This window comes from Channa argus, chromosome 19, assembly GCF_033026475.1.
Source record: "Channa argus isolate prfri chromosome 19, Channa argus male v1.0, whole genome shotgun sequence".
NCBI lineage: Eukaryota > Metazoa > Chordata > Actinopteri > Anabantiformes > Channidae > Channa > Channa argus.
This window is the reverse complement of record NC_090215.1, coordinates 4,942,698-4,966,942: the sequence shown is the minus strand read 5'-3', so window position 1 is coordinate 4,966,942 and position 24,245 is coordinate 4,942,698. Positions and strand designations below refer to the sequence as shown.

General features: G+C 40.5%; 1 protein-coding gene across 1 annotated transcript in view; it reads left to right on the top strand.

The window, feature by feature from the left end:
* Positions 1–24,245, top strand: part of sspo (SCO-spondin) — a 62,608-nt gene that overhangs the window by 31,510 nt on the left and 6,853 nt on the right. Inside the window, exons 81-113 of the mRNA XM_067486999.1 lie at positions 4–103; positions 245–465; positions 980–1,132; positions 1,294–1,460; positions 1,611–1,756; positions 1,949–2,169; positions 2,458–2,484; positions 2,708–2,872; positions 3,716–3,928; positions 4,201–4,368; positions 4,619–4,753; positions 5,718–5,955; positions 6,029–6,181; positions 6,295–6,341; positions 6,486–6,656; positions 7,187–7,363; positions 8,199–8,354; positions 8,571–8,695; positions 9,329–9,468; positions 10,362–10,408; positions 10,501–10,740; positions 12,129–12,290; positions 12,364–12,480; positions 12,592–12,730; positions 12,944–13,140; positions 13,290–13,460; positions 13,756–13,883; positions 13,966–14,120; positions 15,394–15,440; positions 16,639–16,803; positions 18,908–19,119; positions 20,004–20,099; positions 23,551–23,611. Of these exons, the coding sequence (XP_067343100.1) occupies positions 4–103; positions 245–465; positions 980–1,132; positions 1,294–1,460; positions 1,611–1,756; positions 1,949–2,169; positions 2,458–2,484; positions 2,708–2,872; positions 3,716–3,928; positions 4,201–4,368; positions 4,619–4,753; positions 5,718–5,955; positions 6,029–6,181; positions 6,295–6,341; positions 6,486–6,656; positions 7,187–7,363; positions 8,199–8,354; positions 8,571–8,695; positions 9,329–9,468; positions 10,362–10,408; positions 10,501–10,740; positions 12,129–12,290; positions 12,364–12,480; positions 12,592–12,730; positions 12,944–13,140; positions 13,290–13,460; positions 13,756–13,883; positions 13,966–14,120; positions 15,394–15,440; positions 16,639–16,803; positions 18,908–19,119; positions 20,004–20,099; positions 23,551–23,611 (4,860 nt within the window). The remainder of the gene's footprint in view (positions 1–3; positions 104–244; positions 466–979; positions 1,133–1,293; positions 1,461–1,610; positions 1,757–1,948; positions 2,170–2,457; positions 2,485–2,707; positions 2,873–3,715; positions 3,929–4,200; positions 4,369–4,618; positions 4,754–5,717; positions 5,956–6,028; positions 6,182–6,294; positions 6,342–6,485; positions 6,657–7,186; positions 7,364–8,198; positions 8,355–8,570; positions 8,696–9,328; positions 9,469–10,361; positions 10,409–10,500; positions 10,741–12,128; positions 12,291–12,363; positions 12,481–12,591; positions 12,731–12,943; positions 13,141–13,289; positions 13,461–13,755; positions 13,884–13,965; positions 14,121–15,393; positions 15,441–16,638; positions 16,804–18,907; positions 19,120–20,003; positions 20,100–23,550; positions 23,612–24,245) is intronic.

The following is a 24,245-nucleotide window of genomic DNA, read 5'->3' as shown; positions in this document are numbered from 1 at the left end:
CAGGTGGTCTAGATTCCTTTAATACATCATGGGTATGGCCTGGTGGATTTGATTGGCAGTTTGTAAATCCAGGAGACAGCATCATCGGTGACTGCAAAAATTGGTATAGCACAGTTGACTAGCTCTGCCATGTACATTTTGATTTCTGCAATACAATGTTAATTAAAATGAATTTAAAAAGAATAAAAATATGTATCTTTTTTATTAATCATTTATTTTTACATTTTTCCTCACTTGATCTCAGTTCCTGTGAGGCCGGGGTTTTGCAGTGTCAATCAGTACCTGGTTGCCTTGTTGATGGTGGCTGGAGCCAATGGGGAGCCTGGACTGAGTGCTCACTGTCTTGTGGTGTAGGAGTCAAGTCTAGGAGACGTCAATGTGATAACCCATTTCCGCAGAGTGGTGGAAGAGGCTGCCAGGGAGTCACTGATCAGCAGACCAACTGCAACATTCAGCCATGCACAGGTAGTTAGTTTAGTGAGGTAGTGCAGTTTAAATGGAAGTTTTTAGACTTAAATTTTTTTTTAATGTTAATTTTTATTTGTTATGTTTTGCTAAAATCTGAAAAATGATATCTTTACCTTGTGAAAACAGAGGAGGCTCTTACACCATTGTTTGAACAACAATGACATGGAACAATGACTCCATGGAGTCCACATGGACCACTGGTCATCAACTGCAGAGTGTGACAACAGGCAATTCATGATTCTTGAAAAGAGCAATTTTAGTGATACAGTATATTACTGTTAAAAGAATTTGGATAAGATTACTGGCATGTAGTTATCCTCACTACTTTATTATGAAGTGAGATATTCAACAATACACATTTTAAATGGAACTTTAGATTGAAATACGATTTGATATGATGGAGATTAAAACAATAGTGAGCAAGTTATTATAAAAAATCTTTTACTGGAATAAAATAAATGGAAATCCATCCTTTATGCAGTCTTGTGTTCACGTGTGTTTTCTCCTCCAGAATCATTAAGTATGTGGCAGCCCTGGTCCCAGTGGTCTGTGTGTTCAGTCAGCTGTGGTGGAGGACAGCAGTCCCGCTCTCGTCTCTGCAGCTCTCCACCCTGCAGTGCCCTCAGTCGCCAAAGCAAAACCTGCAACACCCAGGTCTGTCTCGGTGAGTCCCTGTGTCCTGTAGAAAATCTGTGGCAAATGCAATCAAATTATTTCAATTGTAGCATCTAAGCTTGAAGAAATGTTTCCACAACTTGCATTTAAACACATTTTTTTAAGAATCTTTAAATAGTGTCACTGTATAGATATTATGATTCTGTGCAGAGGTGGGCTGCCCCCCAGGTAGGCTATATAGGGAATGTGAACGAGGGGAAGGCTGTCCATTCAGCTGCAATCAAATTAGTGGCAGAGAGGGCTGCTATTCAGATGGCTGTGAGGAAGGCTGCCACTGTCCCCTGCACACTTACCAACATCAAGGAGTCTGTCTGCAGGTGTGTTTGAGCAGTTTAGCATTCAGGTATATTTATGATAGTTACTTCTGGTTAATGCTTATTTCAAACTCCAAAAACAACATGTTTTTGACTTTTTTGTATGGGGCCTGAATTTGGTTTTATACATTTTTTTTATCGTCTGTATTTCAGGAGTGTCCGTGTCTAGTCAACAGTGAGTTTCTGACATCCTTACAGAGTGTCTCTGAGACATCAGTCTCATCTCTGCTTCTCCATAACATCTCTGAGGGAATGGAACTTCAGTCTGGAGATGCACTTGTCCATGACTGCAGCACATGGTGAGTAGAGAACTACTGGAACATTTGCAACTATACTACATTTCATGAAGTCCTTTATTGCCCGTAAACACATGGTTAAAATAATCATTTCCTTTAAGACTTTTGTTGAGTCATCTCACCACTTACCACTGCTGTAAATAAACCTTTTAAACCACTTCACACCTCAACTATTCCTCACTCCTGCCCCATCAGTGCCTGTGAACACGGCAGGTGGAATTGTTCCTTGCAGCATTGCCCTGTCGATGGTGGCCTGTCACACTGGGGTCCCTGGAGCCCATGCTCACTGTCCTGTGGAGGTCTAGGACTGAAAATCCGCTCCAGAAGCTGCACTCAGCCTGCCCCAACCCATGGAGGGAGAGATTGCCAGGGCCCACGCCAGGAAACCACCTATTGCCAGGCCCCTGACTGCCCAGGTACATGCGGTAATTTAGGCACTTTAGGCACAGTATCTAGTGGGAACTATTAAGGATGCAGGAAAATAGTGATACCCATAATGACAGCAGTAGCATTAAGTCAGAATTGTTTGGGGCTGTGAGAGTGAACACACTCTATTTAATCATAAATTTCATTTAATCACAAAGGCATTGCTGGATCTTTTACTTTACATAAATAGAAAAAAGACTGTGCGTACTGTCAAATGTATGTTTGTATAAAATAATGATAAAATAATAATTTATTTTACATGTTGGATGTGATTGTAGGTTCTACAGAAGAACCAATTTTACCAGGTAAATTGTATTTTCATACAGCATTTCATAGAGTGTACATTGCCATTTATGTTCCTTATGTTTCTATTTATGTTTCATCTACCCTACTAATCAGAGCAATTTATGGTGTGTGTATAGTTCCAGTTGTTGTGGTCTGCTTGTCTCTGCCTGCTAAGACATTTTCTGTGATATACAATGAAGATTTCCTCCAAATGTCTTCTCTATTCTTCATCGTCTCCTCTAGACGAGGATGTTGGCTTCTCTGTGTGGTCATTGTGGAGTCCCTGTGCTACAACTTGCACTGACGCTCACAGCCCGGTCATGAAGTCCCGCCATCGACAGTGTCTCAAACCTCCTTGCTCTGGAAACTCTCACCAGGAGAAGGCCTGTAACCTGCCACAGTGTCTAGGTATGATCAGCACTCACATTGTCTGCCTCTTTTCTTCTTCCTCAAACTTTGCTTACAAAAGTCAATATACAAAATTGTTTTTAAATTTATTGTTTGACTTGCAAGCTAAGCATCTGGGACTTCTGCCAATCCAACGCCTTTCACGTATTTTTACATTATAACAATTCCAATAGCAAAAAACTGTGGTGCAAGTAGCTAGTGGGACCCTGGTTTCAGATGTTAGATGCATCTATGGTAGAACTGAAGCAACAGAACAGTCAGTATTTGAAATAATTCAGTAGCTATTAAGTAATTATAGAACACTGTATTGTTTATGGGAACTTTGAGATTTTGTAGTTGATCAGCACAGACATCAAAAAAGATTATAATCAAGCTGTATTTGATTTTGATTTGATTTTATCTAACATTTACAGTATGTTGCAACAAAAATACAGTACATGACAGATGACACATACTGAAAAAAGATAGCACCATGTTTGCATTTGTGTGACTGTTGATAACAGTTGTGAGGTAAGATAAGAACAAGTGGGTAGAGCTATAAGCAAAACACATTGTAATTCAGAATTAACATTTACATTATGTCGATTCATGTATACTTATAGTTTAACATACATTCCTTGTGTTAATAAACCTGTCCGGCTAACAAATGATGTTACTGTATTAAAACCAGGATAACAGCGTTCCATGAAAGAAAGTTTATAAGTTACACTGATATTTGTTCCTATGGTAGAACAATGCTGCATCTGTCTACTAGTTGGAGCTCTGATTTGTTTTAATATATTGACTTATTTTACTAAATATACCACGTATCAAGCTGTTGATGAGATGTGATTTTGTGTTTAGACGAGGATGGGGTATGTGTGGAAGCCGATTGTGAGCAGAGGAACTGCTCCTGGACAGAGTGGGGGGAGTGGGGCCTCTGTTCACGATCATGCGGAGTGGGTCAGCAGCAGAGGGTCAGAACCTTCCTTAGGCCAGGAATAAACGGCTCTTGGTGCGAAGATATACTGGGAGGCAACCTGGAACAGCGCTTCTGTAATATCAGGCCCTGCAGAGGTCAGTCATTTAGAACAATTTGTAGAGTGATCAATCAGCCTTTTTACTTGACTAGGACACCATTTACAGTCAGCATAATGTCTACAGTTTTTGTTGTATAAGTGTGCAGTCAATATTACCTCCACTGCCATAAAATAAGACAAGTCTGACAACAATAAAAGAAGTTATGTTCATACAGCGAAATGATTTGAACTAAGGGCTGAAGGCCAGAAGGACTTGTACTATTTCTCTGTATTCATTGTCACATTGGTATATGTGGCTGGGGTATATAGTGGATGGAGGGTGGTCCAGATGGAGTCCTTGGTCCCGCTGTGATAAACGCTGTGGTGGTGGACGTTCGATACGCACACGCTCCTGCTCCAGCCCTCCACCAAAGAATGGTGGGAAAAAATGTGAAGGGGAGAAGAACCAGGTCAAGCCATGCAACACCAAACCATGTGGTGAGACAGACTCAGCCTATTCACACACACTTGTGTTTAGACTGCAATGACCAAAGGGTTAGTTCATCTTTTGCATATGTGAATGCTGATTAATTCAGTGTATGGCTGAATATTTTCTTCCTTTTCTTCCATGTTGTGTTTCAAAAGTCAGTACAGACTGTGCTTACAATTCTTGGTTGCAAATGTTATGTGAAGAAAATGCCTGCAGCATCTTGGGGAAATTTGTGACCTTCTGTTTGTGTATTGTCAGACGAGAAAGGTTGCCCTCCGGGCCAGGAATTTGTGCTGTGTGCCAACCAGTGTCCTCAGCGCTGCTCAGACCTCCAGCAAGGCATAGAGTGCCAAGACCACACGGAATGTCAGCCTGGCTGTCACTGCCCTAAAGGTACACAAGCTGCTATCATTTTATTAACAGATAAGCTGGTGTGTGTATTCGTCTGGATATCTGAGTAGTTCTTTGCCAAGGTCATGTACCTGCTAGTAATGAACACATAAGTACCGTACATCTATATTTATAGTTATGACCTGATACACTTTGAATGGTCAGTGCTATCAAATAACATGATTTCGACTGATAGTAGCTTTCGAAAGTATTCAGACCCCTTCATTCTAAAGCAGACTCTATTTTCATTTTAAATTTAGGTTGAAATTTGAATAGATGCCTTTTTTCCATCAGTCTACACAATAATTTGCAACATGTTTACAAACATGTGGGCGACTGTGGCGCAGAAAGGTAGAGCTATTGTCCAACAAGATTGTAGTTGTTAGTTCGATCCCCCGCTCCTCCAGTCACATGTCAAAGTGTCGTTGAGCAAGACACTGAAACCCAACTTAGTTGTCCCTGGTGAGCATTGACCAGCTGCACAGCAGCTCCCCCATCGGTGTGTGTGATTCTGAGTACAAATGGGTGAATAAAAAGCAGTGTAAATCTTCATCCTCCTCAATATCTTTATTTAAGACTGAACAGAGAACTATCATGCCCACTCACCTCTATAAACATTTATGCTCAGGCAAATTTTTGCAGTTGCAATCCAAAATGAAATTTAAATTCAACAATGGCTTATTTTTTTAGAAATAATGATGTAGTTTCTTCAGATGATGCCCTTACCCCAGTGTCAGTTTTTTTTAACTACATTCTTCCAAAGAAATAGTCCCATTTAAATTCACTGAATTGGCCTCATTGTTCCTCAACAATCCCAGTGGTTCAGGAAAAAGGGAGAGCCATCATTTTCTCAATTCTTTGAGTTGTTAGATGAACTGATCTACTGTAAACCTATAAAACATGCACTAATCTATGTCTATTATTTAAATTGTACACAATTGAAATAAGTAATTATGTGTCTGTCTAGGCCAGTTGCAGCAGGATGGGGTGTGTGTGCAGCTGTGGCAGTGTGACTGTGTGGACTCACTGGGACAGATATGGGCAGCTGGCAGCTGGCACCAGGTGGACTGTAACAACTGCAGCTGCTCTGATGGACAACTGTTTTGCACCAGTCACAGATGCCAGGCTACCTGCACATGGAGCTCCTGGTCCAGTTGGGCACCATGCAGCGTTTCCTGTGGACAGGGCCAGAGAACTAGATACAGGTGAGCAAAATAAACTCACCCACAACCTTATGTACATTTTTGGCAGAATTCAATATGAAAAACTGTGTGTCAGGTCTCTCATCCCAGAGACTGAAGGAGCAAGCTGCCAGTTTGAGGAGGTCCAGCATAAATCTTGTGACCCAGGAACCTGTCCGCCACTCTGTCTCCATGAAAACCAGGAACTCTTTGTGGGAGACACCTGGCTTCTGGGAGAGTGTAAACAATGGTGCAACAAATAATTACCCACAGAAAAGAAAAGAATAATTGGATGATCAATTAAAAAATGAAACCAAACACTTTGTTCTACATTATAAATAATATATATTCTTTGCCTCCTAGCACATGTACCCCAGAGGGTGATTACTGCCAAGACATTGACTGCAGAGGTGTGTCACCACAGTTATTTTGTAGACAATTCAGATGATGAATTAATTATAGGTTCTTCTGCAGATGTCCTAAATTATTAATTTTGTCCAACAGTAGCTTGTATTAAAGTTGAAAAAATGACCAGTTTTTTATTTTGTTGTCAGTGGATGGTGGTTGGACCCTCTGGTCAGTTTGGTCTGACTGCTCAGTGACTTGTGGACAGGGAAAGCAAGTTCGAACCCGTGCCTGCATCAACCCCCCACCACGGAACAATGGCTCTTACTGCAGTGGGCCAGAGAGAGATTCCCAGGACTGTTATACCCCTCTTTGTCTGGGTTTGTATGCACTCCAATACTGCAATTCTGTTCATGTGTCTTTTATTCATTATCTACCTTTTATCCAGCTATAAAAGCAACAGCTACATACTAATTCTCTTCATACTTGATGTACCTACTGCATGCACAGTCTTGGAAAAGAAGACCATCAGTAAACCAGGGATATGAAGAAAAATACAGTTAATATTTGCTCTCATTGTATTATCTGTTTATCCGGGGCGGCTGTAGCTCAGTTGGTAAAGGCACTCGTCCACGGACCGCAGGGTCCGTGGTTTGATCCCCAGTCCTGGCTATATGTTAAAATGTCTCTGGGGAAGACACTGAACTCCTAACAGCCCATTCCCCTCCCTAGCTGTGCAGTGCCGGTCCAAGCCCGATACAAATTGGGGAGGGTTGTGTCAGGAAGGGCATCTGGCATAAAAACAAAAACTGTGCCAAATCAACAAGCAGACAATGATCCATTGTGGCGACCCTGAACTCACGGGATAAACCGAAAGGACAAAAAAAAAGTATTATCTGTTTGTCCCCAGATGACCTTTGTCCCTGGTCACCATGGTCACTGTGTTCCCGGAGCTGCGGTGCGGGTTCTATATCACGGCGCAGGGTGTGTGTGTGTGAAGAAGAAGGTGATGCAGCATGTCCAACAGACATAGAAGGAGAAAGGAACAGAGAGGAGACCCAGCTGTGTTACAAACAGCCCTGTCCAGGTACTAAGGGACAAATGAAACTTTAGCAGCAGTTTACTTGTTAACCTGAAGCTAGACTGAGACAACCTGTTTGCATTTTTGCATAGTAGCCATTTTTATATCCAAGTAAGCTGTTACAATTTGTCACTCTTAGGTCTGGCAAAAAGCCAGTGACACCTTATGAGCAGAATGTAAATGTCATGATTGTTCTTGCATTTGCACAGCTCACACAGCCACTGTGGCTGGTGAGTAGCTTTGACAGAAGTCTTAGATCTCAGATACTTGGATCTGTCTCAGGTCTGAACAACAAGATCCTGTAGACTTGCAGTCAGTATAAATATGGAAGTGTGCATTTATATTACCACTATACTATTGACAGTGCATTTATTTAAGCAGTTTTTTGTGAACCCATGGGCTTTAATGTTTTTTTTTTAAATTATTTTTATAGACCAGGTAACAAGATACATTTTAGTTTAGTTCAAACAAGACCGAATTTCTATAACATCCTAATTTGTCTATCAGCCTTAATGCCCAGACAAATGGCCTGTGTGTCCTCTAAAAATACATGAAATCGAAAGCCAGATGCACTAGTCCTTCAAATTAAGAAATGTATGGCCTAAAAGTTTGATCAAAAGAGTGATACTCCAGTCTACATCAAAGAGAAACTAGTTCATAGAAATAAGTTTTTTTCGGGTGCAGTCCCAGTCAGAAAGTATTTCTTCCCTAAAGCTAGATGTCTATTTTTTATCTTCCCTGGCAATGCTTTGCTTCACTGCAGCCATCCTAAAGTATACTCATTATTTTATTTAAATTTGAATAATTTATAGTGCCTGGGTACTTTTTTTTATTTTTACAGAATGTCCTATGTCACAGTGGAGTGTTTGGTCTCAGTGCTCCTGTGTATCTCAAAGGCAGCAGCGCTACCGTGTAGCTCTCTCTCCAGCCACCAGGGGTCAACAGTGCACTCCTGTGGAAACACAGAGCAGGGCATGCAGCCTCAGTCCATGTGATGGTAACTGTGTGTGTGTGTGTGTGTGTGTGTGTGTGTGTCTGTGGTTATCCACATAAAGAAAGACCTTAAACTTAAGAAAAAAATGTTTCCCTTGAATAACCACATCAACACTCAATCACATCAGTTGCTTTTCATTTTTTATTATTTAGTCAAAACTTGTGTTTCACTGGTCACATTTATATGTTTGTCTGATTATGTGCATGATTCCTGTTTTAGAATGTGAAGCCCCATTCATGTACTCAGAATGTGGTGTTCCCTGTGACAAGCAATGTGCTCTAAAGGGCCAGGGAGATCTGTGTTCAGGTGTCAGGGAATGTACACCTGGCTGCTACTGCCCACAGGTAAACTCTTTATTAGTCCTTGTCTGCTTTATATTTGCTTTACGGTTTATATTATACTACACTGATCAGCCGCAACATGAATGTTTTAAAGGCATGTTGCAGTGGACATGGGTACTCTAAGCCATACAATAGTCGTGTAAACAATATACTATGAGTTAACAAGTTAAATGTGCTGTGCTACATTATGTTGTTAATACATCACTTTGTTATGAATTGTGATGACAATTTTACAAGGTCTTTTGGCGCATATTTGGGAGCTCCCAACGTAGATTTATTACAAAAACTTAAAAAATCCTCTCTGATAGACTGATGATACACCCATACAGCAGGAAGGAGGTGACATAATGAAACGTGGAACAGAAAGCAGTTCACCAGAGGAGACAAACAACAGTTGTGAATTACTTTGAATTAATATCTAATTGATACGATACAACTATCATTAGCGGTATAATTAGACTTTTTTATCTTGCATTCAGAGTTTAAAACATGTCTATCTTCAATTAGATTGAAATTGTGGATAGAGAGGAATGGATTTGATAGCTTCTCAATGCACAAGTTATGTTCAGACTAAATGAGCCAAAACAGAGCTGTTTCCCCTTTTACATAAATAGTGTGTTGTTTTTTTCTTTCCAGGGTCTGCTGCAGCAAAATGGTAGCTGTGTTGCTCCAGAGGAATGTGGTTGTGTCCACCTGCAGCACCAAAGATCAGGACAACCACCAACGCCTGTCACTGTCCCTCAGGGCACAACAGTTACCATAGGCTGCAGTACCTGGTTAGAACCTATGTTTTCTGTAGCCCCTTTCACATTATACTCCAGATGAGGTTGTGTGAATCACATCTGGACATTGTAAGAGTTGGTGTTTCACACATGCAGCACACAGCAGGACAGTGTCCTTGTCAGACAGGTCTTGTGTCACATTGGAAACACTTGCATTTTGCATTTGCATTTCCTTTGGGTAAACTAGGTAATAGAAGCTGTGCCAAGCAACAGATGAATATAGGATAAATGCAGTTGAAGAACTTAATCCTTCACATTTTACTGTGTTGCACATTTATTTTAAACTGGTCAGAACTGAGAACTCCAGAGTGCAGATGACCTGAGATGGGTGCACTGGTTCACCTTTCAGTACTCAACAGCCAAGGCAACACTACAGTGTCTTCAAGTCTCTGACTGTTCTTGAGTGGTCCATCCAAAGCTCAGACTTGAAGCCCACACTTCCCATCCAATCTGTCCAAAAGAATAGAAACAAATGTCAAAATCCAGGATTGAGAAGGTTGTAGACACATGCCCAAGAAGATTTAAAACTGTAATTGTTTCCTGAGGGGTTCTACACATTACAAAATTAGGGATCTGAATAGTTTTGTAAAAGAAAGAATTCAGTTTTTCAAATTAGCCAATTTGTTTGCAGTTTGTCATTATGGGTTACTGAGTGTAGATTGAAGGGGGATTTTGCCATTTTTGCCATTTTATTTAACATTTACAACAAAGTATGTAAAAATGAAGGGGTCTGAAGACTTTATGACATGACTGTGCTGTATCTGTGCTGCACTTTAATCATTCTCTACTGTTTCTCTTTTTATTCACTTTTTTGCTTTCTCTCAGCTTATCTGTTCATCTCTGTATGACTCACTTATTGTGTGTTTCTTGGTTGATTTGTTCTTCAGTCTTTGCCATAATGGGACTTTGCAGTGTGACACAAGAGAGTGTGAAGGTAAAAATCAGAGTCGAGACAGTAACAACATCAGCTCCCCTTTGAATGACTACTTTACCCTATTCTTCTGCCTTTTTCCTTATTTGGTTCAGTCATCCTCAGCGAGTGGTCGGAGTGGACTCCCTGTTCTCCCTGTGTACCCTCTTCCTCCCTGGAGTACGGCACATCTCAAACAGAGGTTATCAGCGGCATTAAAATGGTCTCAATTCAGAGGCGTTTCCGGGCCTGTTTAGACCTGGATTCTGGTTTCCCAGTCCCTGAAGAAGAGGAGAGCCAATGTCAAGGACCTTTAATGGAGGAGAGGCTCTGTCCAGATGCAAACATCTGCAGGGGTAATGGAGTTTGTATAAGAAGGCAAAAAGTGATTCTTTTTTTATCTTAGGTTAGAGAAGGCATCAGTCATTTGTTTTGTTTCTTTGTCACACTCCAGTCTCTTCTGTAACTCCACAGTGAGAGAAAGTAATGAATGGGACAGTGTGGCTCCACCTGATTGTGACAGTGACTGGCTTCTCTGTAGAGAATGTATAATGTATATCACCATTTAACAAGACAACTCAAAGGTACTTTATGTACTGTCAGACATACAGTAAACATCATTAAAATGAAATGTATTCATGACTCTAGGCAATATAATAGATGAATCTAGTGTAAAAAGGATTTTAAGGAAAAAAACACAAAATAAATTAAACCTAAATCCAGAGCAGTGACAGATAAATAAATGCAAATGTAATTTAATGCATTGCATTGTCAAAGATTCTTAAGAAGTTGCAGCCATCTGGCAAACCTGTAAAGACAAGATTACATTAATGGAGGCCACATAAGAAGCATGTTTTTCTTCAAATGTCATATGATAGTATGCTAATGAGATCAGTTTAATTTGGAAGTTATATTTGAGGTCAATCATAAGATAGTCATCTGTATCCTTAACACTGTGAAATGTTTAGGAAGTTCCCGTTCTATCATGTGGCAGTAGAATTGGATGGTTTGAACTGAGGATAGTATTGGATGTAATTGAAACAGAAAAGAATCACCAAGTTTACCACAGGGTGGAATCTCTAATTGAAATCTAAAAAGTCTTGTGTCAGGCTGCTGTTGCTTTTTGTGTGGGTGTTTATTGTCTGTCTGTGTTGCCACTGTAGATTAAAATTTAACATCAGTAGATAGTTTGAGCTTGCAATCAGTATCTACACTGAAATGTGTTATTGTGCATCTTTGCTCCCCTATTCACATTATTTCCCAAAGAAGGGAGAACGGATAAGGTATTTGAAGAATGGAAGAGTAAATGTCCATGTGTCTCTTGGGACACATGAAACTGATTGGTTTTTGTGTTATGTGTATGTGCAAAGAATGATATGAACTCACTTTTATCAGCCTTTTATTCTTCTCATTGCTTCCCTTTTACATACGAATGTGAATAGCTCAGAATTGCTACGATGCCCAGTGCACATTGGGTTTTATTTGCATGTCAAATATAGCTGTACTAAATTAGAGTGGATATAAAAACAGCTAAGTAAGAATGTAAAGTATGTCTGCCTTAGTATATACTTATATGATATACTTATGTTATATTAGTCCGTAATCAGTAAATACACATTTATTATTGCTGATGAGTATCACAACAATTACAGTTATTACAGCAGTCAAAATGACAATTGCACTCAATCGTGACAGGGTGACAACAGAATTGAGGGCAATTATGTTAATCATCCTGCTCCATCAGATCTGTGCGTGTGGAGTGTGTGGAGTAGCTGGACAGCCTGCGCAGACCCATGCAGCGGTGGAGTGCGGCAACGCTACAGATGGCCCCTGGCCTCCCCCTCTGGACCCCACTGTAGTAGCCAGCAGACACAGACCCAGAGCTGCAACACTGGACTCTGCCCAGGTACAACTAGCTTTTATTTTTTGCTCATGTTGATGCAATTAGAATCTAGAAAAGTAATTTTCCTTGTTCCTAGGTGAGCGCTGTGAAGATAGAGGACGGACCTATCAAGAGAACTGTGCCAATCAGTGTCCTCGCAGCTGCACTGATTTATGGGAGCATGTGCAGTGTCTCCAAGGATCCTGTCACCCAGGTAATCTTTGATCTTTAACATGCACAGAAGGTTCTTTTTAAAAAATGATCGGCTAGCACATTATAATCCTGATTACTGATTTAATAACTTTCCTTTTATCTTTGTTGTCAGGTTGTCGGTGTCCAAAGGGGCAATTGTTGCAAGATGGCCACTGCGTGCCAGTGACAGAGTGTCGCTGTGGTATCCCTTCAGGCAATGGGACACTGGAGTTCATCTCTAAAGAGGAGCTGACCACCGACTGTAACACCTGGTGAGGAAAACTTCATGTTTGTTTGAATGTTTACATGCAAAAAGTTCAACTTACTGTAATTTGAGATTGTAGAAGGAACCAGATCTGTAATATTAGAGTTCACATTTTAAAGCATGTTTTGGTCTGTTATACCTCCTCTATAAATCAGGTACTGTACCTTAATTTACCTCTAAGAATAATAACACATTCTCTCTTTTGCCCCTCTGTCTGCAGTGTGTGTGAGAATGGCACTCTGGTGTGCAGCAATGTTCCCTGCCCAGTTTATGAGCCCTGGAGCCTGTGGAGCTCCTGCTCAGCTTCCTGTGGGCGTGGGCAGAGGACAAGGTCACGCCTTTGCCAAAAAACAGAGGGCGGGCCTTCCTGTGCAGACACGTTGCAGACAGAGAGCTGTGACCTTCCATCATGTCCAGGTCAGAGGTGGTGAATGCATTGAAAATGCAACGTATTGCAAAAGTTTAACTCAGCTATAAAATTAGACAGTAACTTGTTATTGATCTGAAATGTCATCTTACATTAAATTAAAATATTACATCAACACATTCTCTCTCTGTCTCTCCAGTGGGTTGTTTGTTAAGTGAGTGGTCACCCTGGAGTAAGTGCAGTGCCACTTGCGGCGGAGGGTTCTCTTTGCGAAACAAGACAGTCCTTAGAGAGCCAGAGCCTGGTGGGGTGGCCTGTACAGGACCACTTGAACAGCACACTGTCTGCAACATAAACAGCTGCCTCCCTGGTACCAGAAACACACTCACCACTGAATGTGTAAATTTAGCACACTTACATTATTATATCATACACAGCAATAGAATTCCAAAGTTATAGTTTAACATCATGGTTTCTCAGCAAAATCTTTATCAGTAATGTTTTTTGTGAATTTACAGTGTCATGTAGTTAAAAGTGTGAACACAGATGTGAATGGACCATTCTGTTCTGTGTCAATCAGTACATTATGCCTATTTCTGGGTACTGAAATATACATGAGACATGCTGTAATGCGTTGTATGCTCATTTTTATTTTTGTCTTGAAGAATGTCCCAATGGGCAGGTGTTCAGCAAATGTTCGGCGCTGTGTCCATACACCTGTGAGGACCTGTGGGCTCACACTGAGTGTCTACCTGGGCCCTGTACGCCTGGGTGCACATGCCCTCTCGGACAGGTAGGCCCATCTCTGTTTGATTCTTTATGTGTGTTTGTCTTTTGTTTGCAGATCTAATTGTCTCTAATTGCATCTCTCATAGGTGTTATATAGAGGCTCCTGTGTGTCCCAAGCTGATTGTCCCTGTTCAACATTGTCCCTGCCGACTGGTTACCAAAGCAGGAATGTCAGCACTGGAGAGATCACAGACAATCTGCTGCCACGTGACACGGCTGTCCAGTACCTCTGCAACACATGGTACTGGTGTTTCATCCATTTATTCACAGATTAACTAACAGTGTCTTACTGTGAGCAGCAACAGTATTAGTTTTATAAACAGCAAGATCAACACGATATACACCTGACCTGCTCAAGTAGCTATGATTGTCCTAACTTTTAAACTGAATCTTCTGAAGGACTTGTCTTTCACATAGGATCCTTAGGGGACTTAATTTCATGGTGAACCTGTGCCTCATTTCAATATAAAAGTCTAGCTTCACACAGACCAGTAACGCGTAGCTCTGAGGTGTGTCCCTTATCAATTTGTAAAATGTGTGACCATTCCCCTTAAAATGGCAGCTGATCAAAGACAAAGAGTGCAAACAGCGGCTTAATATAACACAGTTACATGTTATTTCCCCACTTAATGATTTGAGTTCCCACCAGAATGTTGACTGTAATATACCAAGGTAGACGCAGTGATTGTATGTACGTTTGTACAAATTGTGCTATCTTGTATATGAGGTCATATCTATCTAAAGAATATTGTGACACATAGTAGTTATGGCATTGACTGAACATACTGTGAATATGGAATGGGAATCTAGACAAACATGGTGAGGCCAAAATACTGTGCCTGAAGACAGACAAGACAATGTGGCATAGAGACTTAACTTCCCAGCAACGAGTGACAGCAGGCAGTGGCCTAGTATGCAACTGGGATCAGTGATTAAGTCTAAACAGGTGTGACATCAGATATGGGCGACAAAATAAAGGAGAACAGAGCTGTACAAGAGGGACTTGGTGTGTGTCTGTGTCGGGGGGGAGACTTCAGTCTGTACATGTGGGAAACTAAGGCCTGAAGGTAAAGAAGAGAAATGATCAAAACAAAAACAAAATCCTAGATGTGGATCATAAAAATATATATTCTAGCCTGCAGTGCAAGCAGTCTCTCTTACATTGATTAACAGAATTCTAGTATTGTATTTCTATTTTATTTATCAGTTCGAACCAGTGCTATGCAACATTGCTGTGAGTCATGAAATCACTTAAACACAGATTTCAATATAACTGCTGTTACTCAACAGCAATTCAGTTTGGAACCTTGGTATTTACTGCAGTAGATAATTTGACATGCAGCAGATATGTTGTTAATCATTTCCTCCTTCCATAGGTTTGATACTTATATGCTGTAATATAATCTGAAGACTTCAGCTGTGTGACATGATGATTGCTTTGGTGTCTCACTGTTCAGTAATGACCATACTACTTTTAACTTCACTTGTTTTGTTTTTTTTCTCATTTTCTCAAGTGTGTGTCAGGGTGGAATCTTTAACTGTACCTCAGAGCCATGTGACGGTGAGTGATGCTCTGTCCCAGCTGCATTTCTTTCACATTATAGAGCCTCTCCCTTTTAGCAATGAAAGCACCAGCAACCCTTGGACTAAGAGGCCTATGATAAATATGTCAGCATATCTATAGTTAGAAACAGCTGCTGCAACAGTTGGCTAAAATAAGTGAGCTTCAGTTGCATCCATCACACTCTACAAAGGCCATTACTGAGTTTTTGTTTCATTAACATGTGGTTACATCTCAAGCAGGAGGAGAATGAGCTGAAGGACAATAGGGAGTAGAGGGTCTTTGAGTGTAACAACTCATACCCTCAGTAAAGACAAAGCGTAAATAGCCTATGATTTGACCTTTGTGTTTTATCTGCCATCATTTCGTCAGCAGGGCCTCTTATCCTGCATCCTCTTCTCTCCACTGGAATTGAAAATGCCTTGTTGGTAGTAGCGAATAGCTTTTTCACAGAGAGCACTGTTAAATGGAATTTAAAGATAAACTTAGGTGTTTGATCTCTTATAATCTTATAAGCACTATATCTACTGAGTATACAATTGTACATCTGGAAAGTGGCTCTGACAATGATGTTAAAGAGCGTTTAATAGTGTCTCCATCAGCTTTGTGAGAACACACATAGAATCTGAATGTTAACTCCAAAAGTAGACATCTACCTGGCAATATTGGCTGTTGCAGCCAAATATTTGCAAGTGGTTTTCACTGTTGTAATGAACTACTGTATGTAGCAGTTATAGAGCAATAAGACTCCTTTTTCACCGTGGATTATTTACCATGTGCTTTATTTTGCTATTTGGTAACTATGTCATACATAAATCATCTTCTCACAATTGCTGCTCTTTCTCTAGTATGTATATATGAAAAAAAGAAATGGGTCCCCCTCCATGCCTGGATAGAGATTTGGAAACATGCTTATACTCATTTCATTAATCCTCATTGCTCTTGCCAGAGTCTGTCTTTTCCTTATTTCCAAATTCCATAAATACAAAGAAAAACAAAAATATAACAAGTGTTTAGCTTAGTTTATGTGTGTGCTTTTTCTCTGTAAGCTCTCTGTAATTCTATTATCCTGGGTAAACCGATGATGAGTTTACCCAGTTTTCAAAAGATATTTTTTAAAATGCTGCTACACTGCTGCAGGTAAATAAAAAAATTATAGTTTACTAATTGTTTTTGTCACTCTCCTCTCCTCCCTCAGTGGACTGTGAGTGGTCCAGCTGGTCCCAGTGGAGTACATGTTCAGCTAGCTGTGGTACAGGACGACAAACCTCCACCAGAGTTGTCCTGCAGCCGCACATGTATGAGGGGGCCCCATGTGAGGGCCCTGACCACCGCACCACAATCTGCATGGCCCCTAACTGTGGTGAGCGAGACGATGGGATTTAATTGATAAAAAGGCACAGCTGCTGTCAAAATGTGACATGTTCTTTATAGGGGATAAATATTACATAATCAGATGCAGGAAAGGACAAACTTCTAAATAAATAATGAACAGTGGCATTGCTAATAAAAAAAAACTATAAGCCACATCAGTTTAGTCTCAGTAATAGAAATGTAAAGTTACTACACCTGTTAGTCTTTGCATTCTCTCATGACCACTAGCAGGTTAACCACTAATAATTCCTAATCATTTTCATATACATGGGTCCTTTATTAGAGAAAAAGGTGTTGCTGAAAAATGATATTTGTTGCTGGTAGTTCTTTTAAAACACTGTCTCCAGCAATCTCATTTTGAAATGAGAAAGCTGTAGAAATTAACGTTGAAAAATGAAGGCTAAAGCTGAACATGTCTAGCCAGCTTCCTTGCTAGTTAATCTATGCACACAATGTGGAAACCTTTTATTACAGCTAATGAGTAATAGTATTATACACTCACTTTGTTTGGAACATCAGTTTAAATGCTCATTAATGCAAATATCTAATACTCCATTAAAGCAGCAAAGTGCAATAAGCCATGTAGACTTGGTCGAGACAATCTGGTGAAGCTCAAACCAAGTATCAAAATGGAGAAAAGTTAAATTACTCAGGAACCAAATTTACATAAATTATTTATATGGTTTTGAAAGTGGCATGGTTGTTGTTATTGTACCAGATGGAGTTCACATTTCAGAAACTCCTGGTCTACTGGAATTTTCACGCACAACCATCTGTATAGTTTACAGAAAATGCTCGGAAAAATAAAATATCCAATAACCACTTTTTAAAACCCAAGATCTGTGTATTCATCTCTGAATACACAGGTTCAGGCTGGTGGGGTTTTTATAATGGTGTGGGGGATATTTCTTTGGCCCCTTAGTCCCAGTTGAGCATTGTTTGACTGCCACAGCCTACCTGATTGATGCTGCATGCTTGCAATTGTACTCAAATGGCTTTGATAGTCACCAGATCTAAATCCTATAGCGCACCTTTATGATTTGGTGGAATTGGAGATTTGCGTCATTAATGTGAGGGCAACAAATCTGGACCAATACATGATGCTATAATGTCAATGTAGAAAAATATTTCAAAGGATTGTTTCCAGCACCTTGTTATATCTATGCCATGAAGAATTGGGGCAGTCCTGAAGGGAAAAGGAGGTCCAACTTGATGCAAGCAAGGTGTGTCTAATAAAGTGGCCAGTGTTAAATTTAATAGGATTATTTTTCAGCATCATAAGAGATAAGCTATTATATTTAATAACATTTCCACAAGATGCCATTTTACCATACAAACCTCCTCAAATGCAATATTGAGCAACTCAGAGCTACTAATGTTGGGCTAAATTAAGAACGTATCGATGCTACATGTGACTTGGTTATTGCTTGATGTTAATGAGCTGCTGTTTTGCCATAAAAAAAGCATCCATCCATCTATTATCCAAACACTTAACCCTGGTGGGATGCAGAATGCTGTGGGTGTGAATCCCACCCCACCAGGTGTGCCCCTGCCCAGCCACCATAGGCGACGCTGGTGCCGGTCCCGAGCCTGGATAAAATGGGAGGGTTGCTGCAGGGAGGGCATCCGACATAAAAACACATGCCTCCACTGTGGCGACCCCTGAAAGGACGAGCCGGAAGCAGTTGACCTTTGACTTCTCCTGTTTGGGCTCCTGAAAGAAGCATTCATTTACTGTAGATACTAAGCTGGACAAGTTCAGCACACAAACTTGTCAAATCTCCGCACTAGATTTCAGGTGATGCAGCCTTACTCTGTCTGTTTAGCTATGATTGGACAATCACTGCTCAGGGGACAGTCATAGTAAAGATTTAAACTGCACTTGCCCTCTGTGCACACCCACTCTTGACTCCACTTGTCACTTTTCTCCACCAATTGATTTAATTCTTTCAAAAAGTGTTTTTTCAATTTTACCTTCATCATCCTACTAAGATCTTGATCCATCCTCCCTCCTCTTTTTACTTTCTTCTCTCTTCACTGACACCATTTTTTAAAACTCATCCCACTCCTGTCCCTCTCCTCCTACTGTGCAGCGTGTCCTGTTGGGGAGCGGTGGCGGAGGGGCGTATCAGAGGACGTCCTGCTGTGCGAGAGAAGCTGTCAGGACATTTATTCCTCCTCTCCTGTCAACTGCAGCCACTCCACTGAGGGTTGTGTGTGTCAGGAGGGGCTTTACCGAAACACAGAGGGCGTGTGTGTCATCCCCGCCCTTTGCCCCTGCCATGACCAGGGCATCCTGCAGGAGGTACACACACACACACACATACACACACACATACACACACACCTACACACACACATACACAGGCTTACATCCAAGCAAACCGACATTTGCTGCCCAGCAGACCTGGCAGCTAGAATCCATCGTGCCAGCCTCATTGTAGTACTTTTCCAAACCTTACCATTGCTAGTATGGTGTTTATGTTCCCTCCCATTCACTCCCTTTGTGTTATTTAATCATAAAGAAGCACCTGTTGAAAGATGATTGACATGCTTTTTGGCTCACATTACACGGTGGTGCTCTCCAACTTTCGGCCTCATCAATTATGTAGGAGGGGACATAGAAAGCCAGCACTCGGGCTGCAACTGGGCAAGCCTACCAGGAATTATTAATAAGGAGAAGTTATTATAGGATTACAAGAATTAATCATACACTGACAAGAGCTCAGATCTCCTCTTATTGATCTTTCTGCTTTTTTTTTGCCCGTTTCGTACCTCAGCTTTATTAGTCAAATTTCTCTTATGATTTCTTTACAGGAATCTTTATTATCTCCACTCTCTCTCACGTTTAGTCTGTTTTTCTGTCCCTTCTTCAGCCCCTCTCTGTTCTCTCTTTCTCTCCGTCTGTTAGCTGGTGATTGCTATTATTTAAAGAGCCTCTGTGGCTTGTAATCAACCACCTCATGCCTATTATGCCAAATGGCTCAGGGTAAGCAACAAAGGCACTCCCTAGTGGGTCCCATAGCTAACATATAAATATTATGTCTGTATATGTGTTATAATTACTGCATCATAACAGACACAGAAAAGTAAGCATGCATAAAAGAAAAAGCAGTGGCACTGTTAAGACATAGTCATAATAAAAGTGAATATACATTTTGTCTGTGTGTTTTTACGTTCATGAGTCAGGCTGGATCAGAGTGGGATGAGGGCTGCATGTCTTGCCGCTGTGAAAACGGGAAAAAAATGTGCCAGTTGAGGTGTCCCCCACTGCACTGTGATGAGGTGAGTCATACACACACACACACAACTCACACAAATACTGACATTTGTCTGTGTATTCTGTTCTCATCTGCCCAACTTGATGTTTTATTCATAAGCAGTTAACACTGGGACGGTATATGGGAATGCCAGTTTTTGGTCGAATCCTAAATACGTGAAAAAAAATCAAGCTACTCTGATTTGTTGAAGTAGATATTGCCTGTGTTTGACTGATAGAGCGAGTGATAGTTCAGGTAGGATTGGTATAGAAAAATCCAACTAACTGACAAATCCCTGTTGTTTTATGATATAGAGTGTCTCACCTTTGGTTGTTTCTTTTATTCTTATTCGTTCAGTTAGTCTTGCTACAGTACATACATGTACAGTAACATGGATATTATTACGATAATTGTAGGTAGAACTAGGACCTTTTATGTTTTGCTGATCATTTCAATAGTAAGGTCCACACAGTGGTTTTGGAAACCAGTCCTCCCCAGGTCAGTGTTCACATGAAGAATTGAATCTGTTGTTACTAGTGGTGTTATTCAGGTATTATTAATTAGATATGCTTAATATTATTAATACTTCCAAGGCTGACGCAGTAAATTTAAGTTATTAAATTAAACTATCCTGACTTTTATGGTGTGAATGACGAGATTGCCATCACTGCCAAACAGACATGTAAGATTTTCATACTCCACTCAACTGTTGTTACCCCAGTGTGGAGAAAAGTAGTTGGCTGAGGTACGTAGATAAATACCTGACTGACCAATCCCCCAACGAGGCTTCACTTTGACTTTTAATATTCCCTTTTATCTGCAGTTTCTCATTATGCAAAATTAAGATCCCTTTCAACAAACCTGCAAAAATGAAACCTTCTTCAAAAAGAATGACACTATTTTAGCTACAGCTGACGTTTTAACAACATCAAAAATCGAATATGGTAAACTATAGTTTTCAAATATTTCACAATTAAATTTTTGCATTAACATTTTACTCATAGTTTAGGTAGTTGTGTTGTCAGTCATGAGGGATTATGGGTTCATGCTTTGTCATTGCTGGTGACAACCTCTTCCCAAGAAAAATGACTTTGCCTTTGTCTCACTATGGCAATGTCATAGCTATATACATAGGAGAGGTAACGGCAGGTCAACTTGCAGGAGACGCTGAGCTGAGTCAATTATGCATGCTCTCAGTAACTAGAGGCAAATGAGGAAAAAATAAACTCCATATAAAATATGAATACATTTTTGTAGTCCTTTGAGACAGGTGCAAAGCTATAGAGGCTTGCTGTTGTCCTTTTTTTAATGTTTCTTCTCTCTTCTTCTCTTCTTGGTACTTGTTTCTCACATGTACCATAGACTGTTGAATATAATTTTATCTGTGACGCTGTCAGCGTAGAAGAATCACACCTGAGAAAAGCAGTTTCTATTAATAGACAGCTCTTACCAGAAACTGTTTTCCAGTTAGTCATGAGGTAATGAAAGGTTTTACCACCATTACCATTACTCTACACATTTAACCCTTTCTTCAGGTGTTCTTTGTTCCTCAACAGATGACCTTCATTTGTGTTTCACCACAACTGTACTGGTGGTGCAGAACCATCCCGTCCCCCAGTGAATTGCCTTGCACTGTCTTTAGTAGTAACTTTTGCAGACATCCCACCTGTCCTGGAAGTTCTCTGTGTCTCCTCTATCCTAATAGCTGCTCACAAATTAGATTCAGATATATATTGCAAACCATACAGGTCCACAAGCATAAGTGGACCTGTCATTTGCCTTTGTGCGTAGGTTTTACTTAGGAAACTCTCATCAGCAGCTCTGGTGCAACATAGTTACAGTATGAGGCGTTGGAGGACATATCCAGTTTCTGGAAGTTGGGAAAGTGGTTGGAGGGATTTGTAAGCTGGTGCAGAATTTCCTGGGAGTGGGTGAATCTGCATTAGCTGTTGCAGACCCAGCATTAGTACTTCCTGGAGGGTTTAGCAGGTTGATCATGTTTATCACAAGTTAGCATTAATTTTTACTGTTATACATACTTTGTAATTAGCACGACCAAGGTGCAGCTGTACAATGTATTTATGGAATATAATTGTTGCACTAATGACGGCACTAGAGGAAAAGTGATTACAGTTCCTTGTTAATATTTGTGCATTCAATAGTTGCTAAGACATTTCACCTAAATCTAAAGACAATCTGTTTGTTTTTGGAAGACTGGCCTATATTTATGTGTTACCGCTTTTTGAATAGATATGTTATTTATTTATTTGTAGTTATGTGTAACTCATAAAAAGCTGCCCGCTAATGAACAGCTTCCCAGAGAAAAGTGGACTGTCTCCTCCTTGACACAGTAAGCTGAATTTATATCTTTAGCACACCAGAGCTGTATAAAGGCCAGGGTAAAAATAAATTCAGCTGACATACAGAACTTTAAAGGGAGAAGTTGGTGGCACAGTGAGTGCCACCAAGTACACTGTATACCAAGTGCTCCACCTGTGGTGTGCACAGGTCAGAATGTTGCTGCACTGTCTCTAGAGGGGCTCGGAGTTGTGTAGCTATTTCTGCTTAGCGTCCCTTAGCTCCACTGCCTTCTGCTGCAGTGAAAGCCAGTATAAAAAGGTCATTTAATGCACTGTGCTCCCCAACATGACATGCTGAGAACAGGTTACACGACAGTTTACAGGTAATTGCATTGCTTGTGTAAAACTGAAATCTTCTAACATTCCTCCACTTGCTGCTTGAAGTCCATTTCCCAGACAATGCTTCTGTTATCATATCTGCTGATAAAAGCTTTCAGGACACTCAGCCCACTTTTGCTGTAGCAGACATTAATAGCATTCGGATTTCCATCTCACAGCCTGTACCCTTTACTGAAATTGCCAAGTGGCCTTTTCTTCCAAATAATCAGAATCCACATTTTACACTTATTCTAGCCCCTACATCATCAGACACACACAGACACATGCAGCCTTAACATAAACAACTTGAAATGGTCCTCTTTGTGAACTCCCACACTTTAAGTGAGTGGAGGCTGACAGCAGTGCAGAGTGGGAGGAGAAGTCCTCAGGGTGAAGCGTTGGGAGCTGTGTATATGCGTGTGTGCGTGTGTTTGTGTGTGTTAGAGAAATGGTACAGTATAGGTGACGTTTCAGGGGTGAGCTGAGGCCTGAGGTGCTGAAGCATGCTGTCAGACTGCATGCTAATAGCAGCTTTTCTAAAACAGGAACACCACGGGACACCCTGCTTTTCTCTACACTCGATTGCTCTTCTTCACAGGCCTCACTTCTTTTGTCTCAGTCCTATGTGTCCTTACGTCATTGTTATTCTCTTTCTATGTGCTTACTGTCACACGTTGAATGCTGTGACCAGGCTAGGTTCTTGTTATCTGTCTGATGAACAGATTGTTCCAGTAAGTGTCAAGGCTGTTGACATTATGTCCAGTCAAATCAAAAGAAATTATGCCATCTCTTTTTCAGGGCGAAGTCAAGGTAGAGGAAGCAGGCAGCTGCTGTCCAGTCTGCAGAAAGCAGTTTCCAAGTAAGTTCAACATAGAATGCAGAGAAACACATCACAAACTAACAAGAGACACTGCTACATTTGGGATGTAGCAGGGGACATTTCTAAAAGGGGCTATTTAATGAGTCTGAGGGCTTTATTTTTCACTTTTATTTTTTATATCAAAAAGGTTAAAGCACAACATGGGTTAATAAGTTTATGATAAACATAAATCAACACACTTATTCTGTAGCTGTTCGGTACATTACATTATTATTTCCCATCAGCCTTAGATTAACTGTGGAGGCTAAAATGCCATTGAGTGATGTGTTTTCATCTATGATAATGTAAAACAAACTATACTGCTTCTTGTAAAAAAATTAAATCTCATGCTCCCTTTATTCCATGTTATTCCATGTTGAATTTTCCATAGTTACGTTTATAGGAGGCTAAAAATGAAGTATTGCACTGCCCAATTAGTGAGAGATTACATTACTTAACCTACATTGAGGCTTTTATCTCTGTCCCCGGTGGAGGAAATGTCACATGCTGCGAGGGGCCAAACCAATGTCACTGTACTCTCTGGAAACAACTCTCTGGCTCTCTCTCTTCCTTTGACTTATTCCTGCTTCCTTTATGCAAACTCTAAAAACTGTCTCTGTTTTTGGCTTCTGGT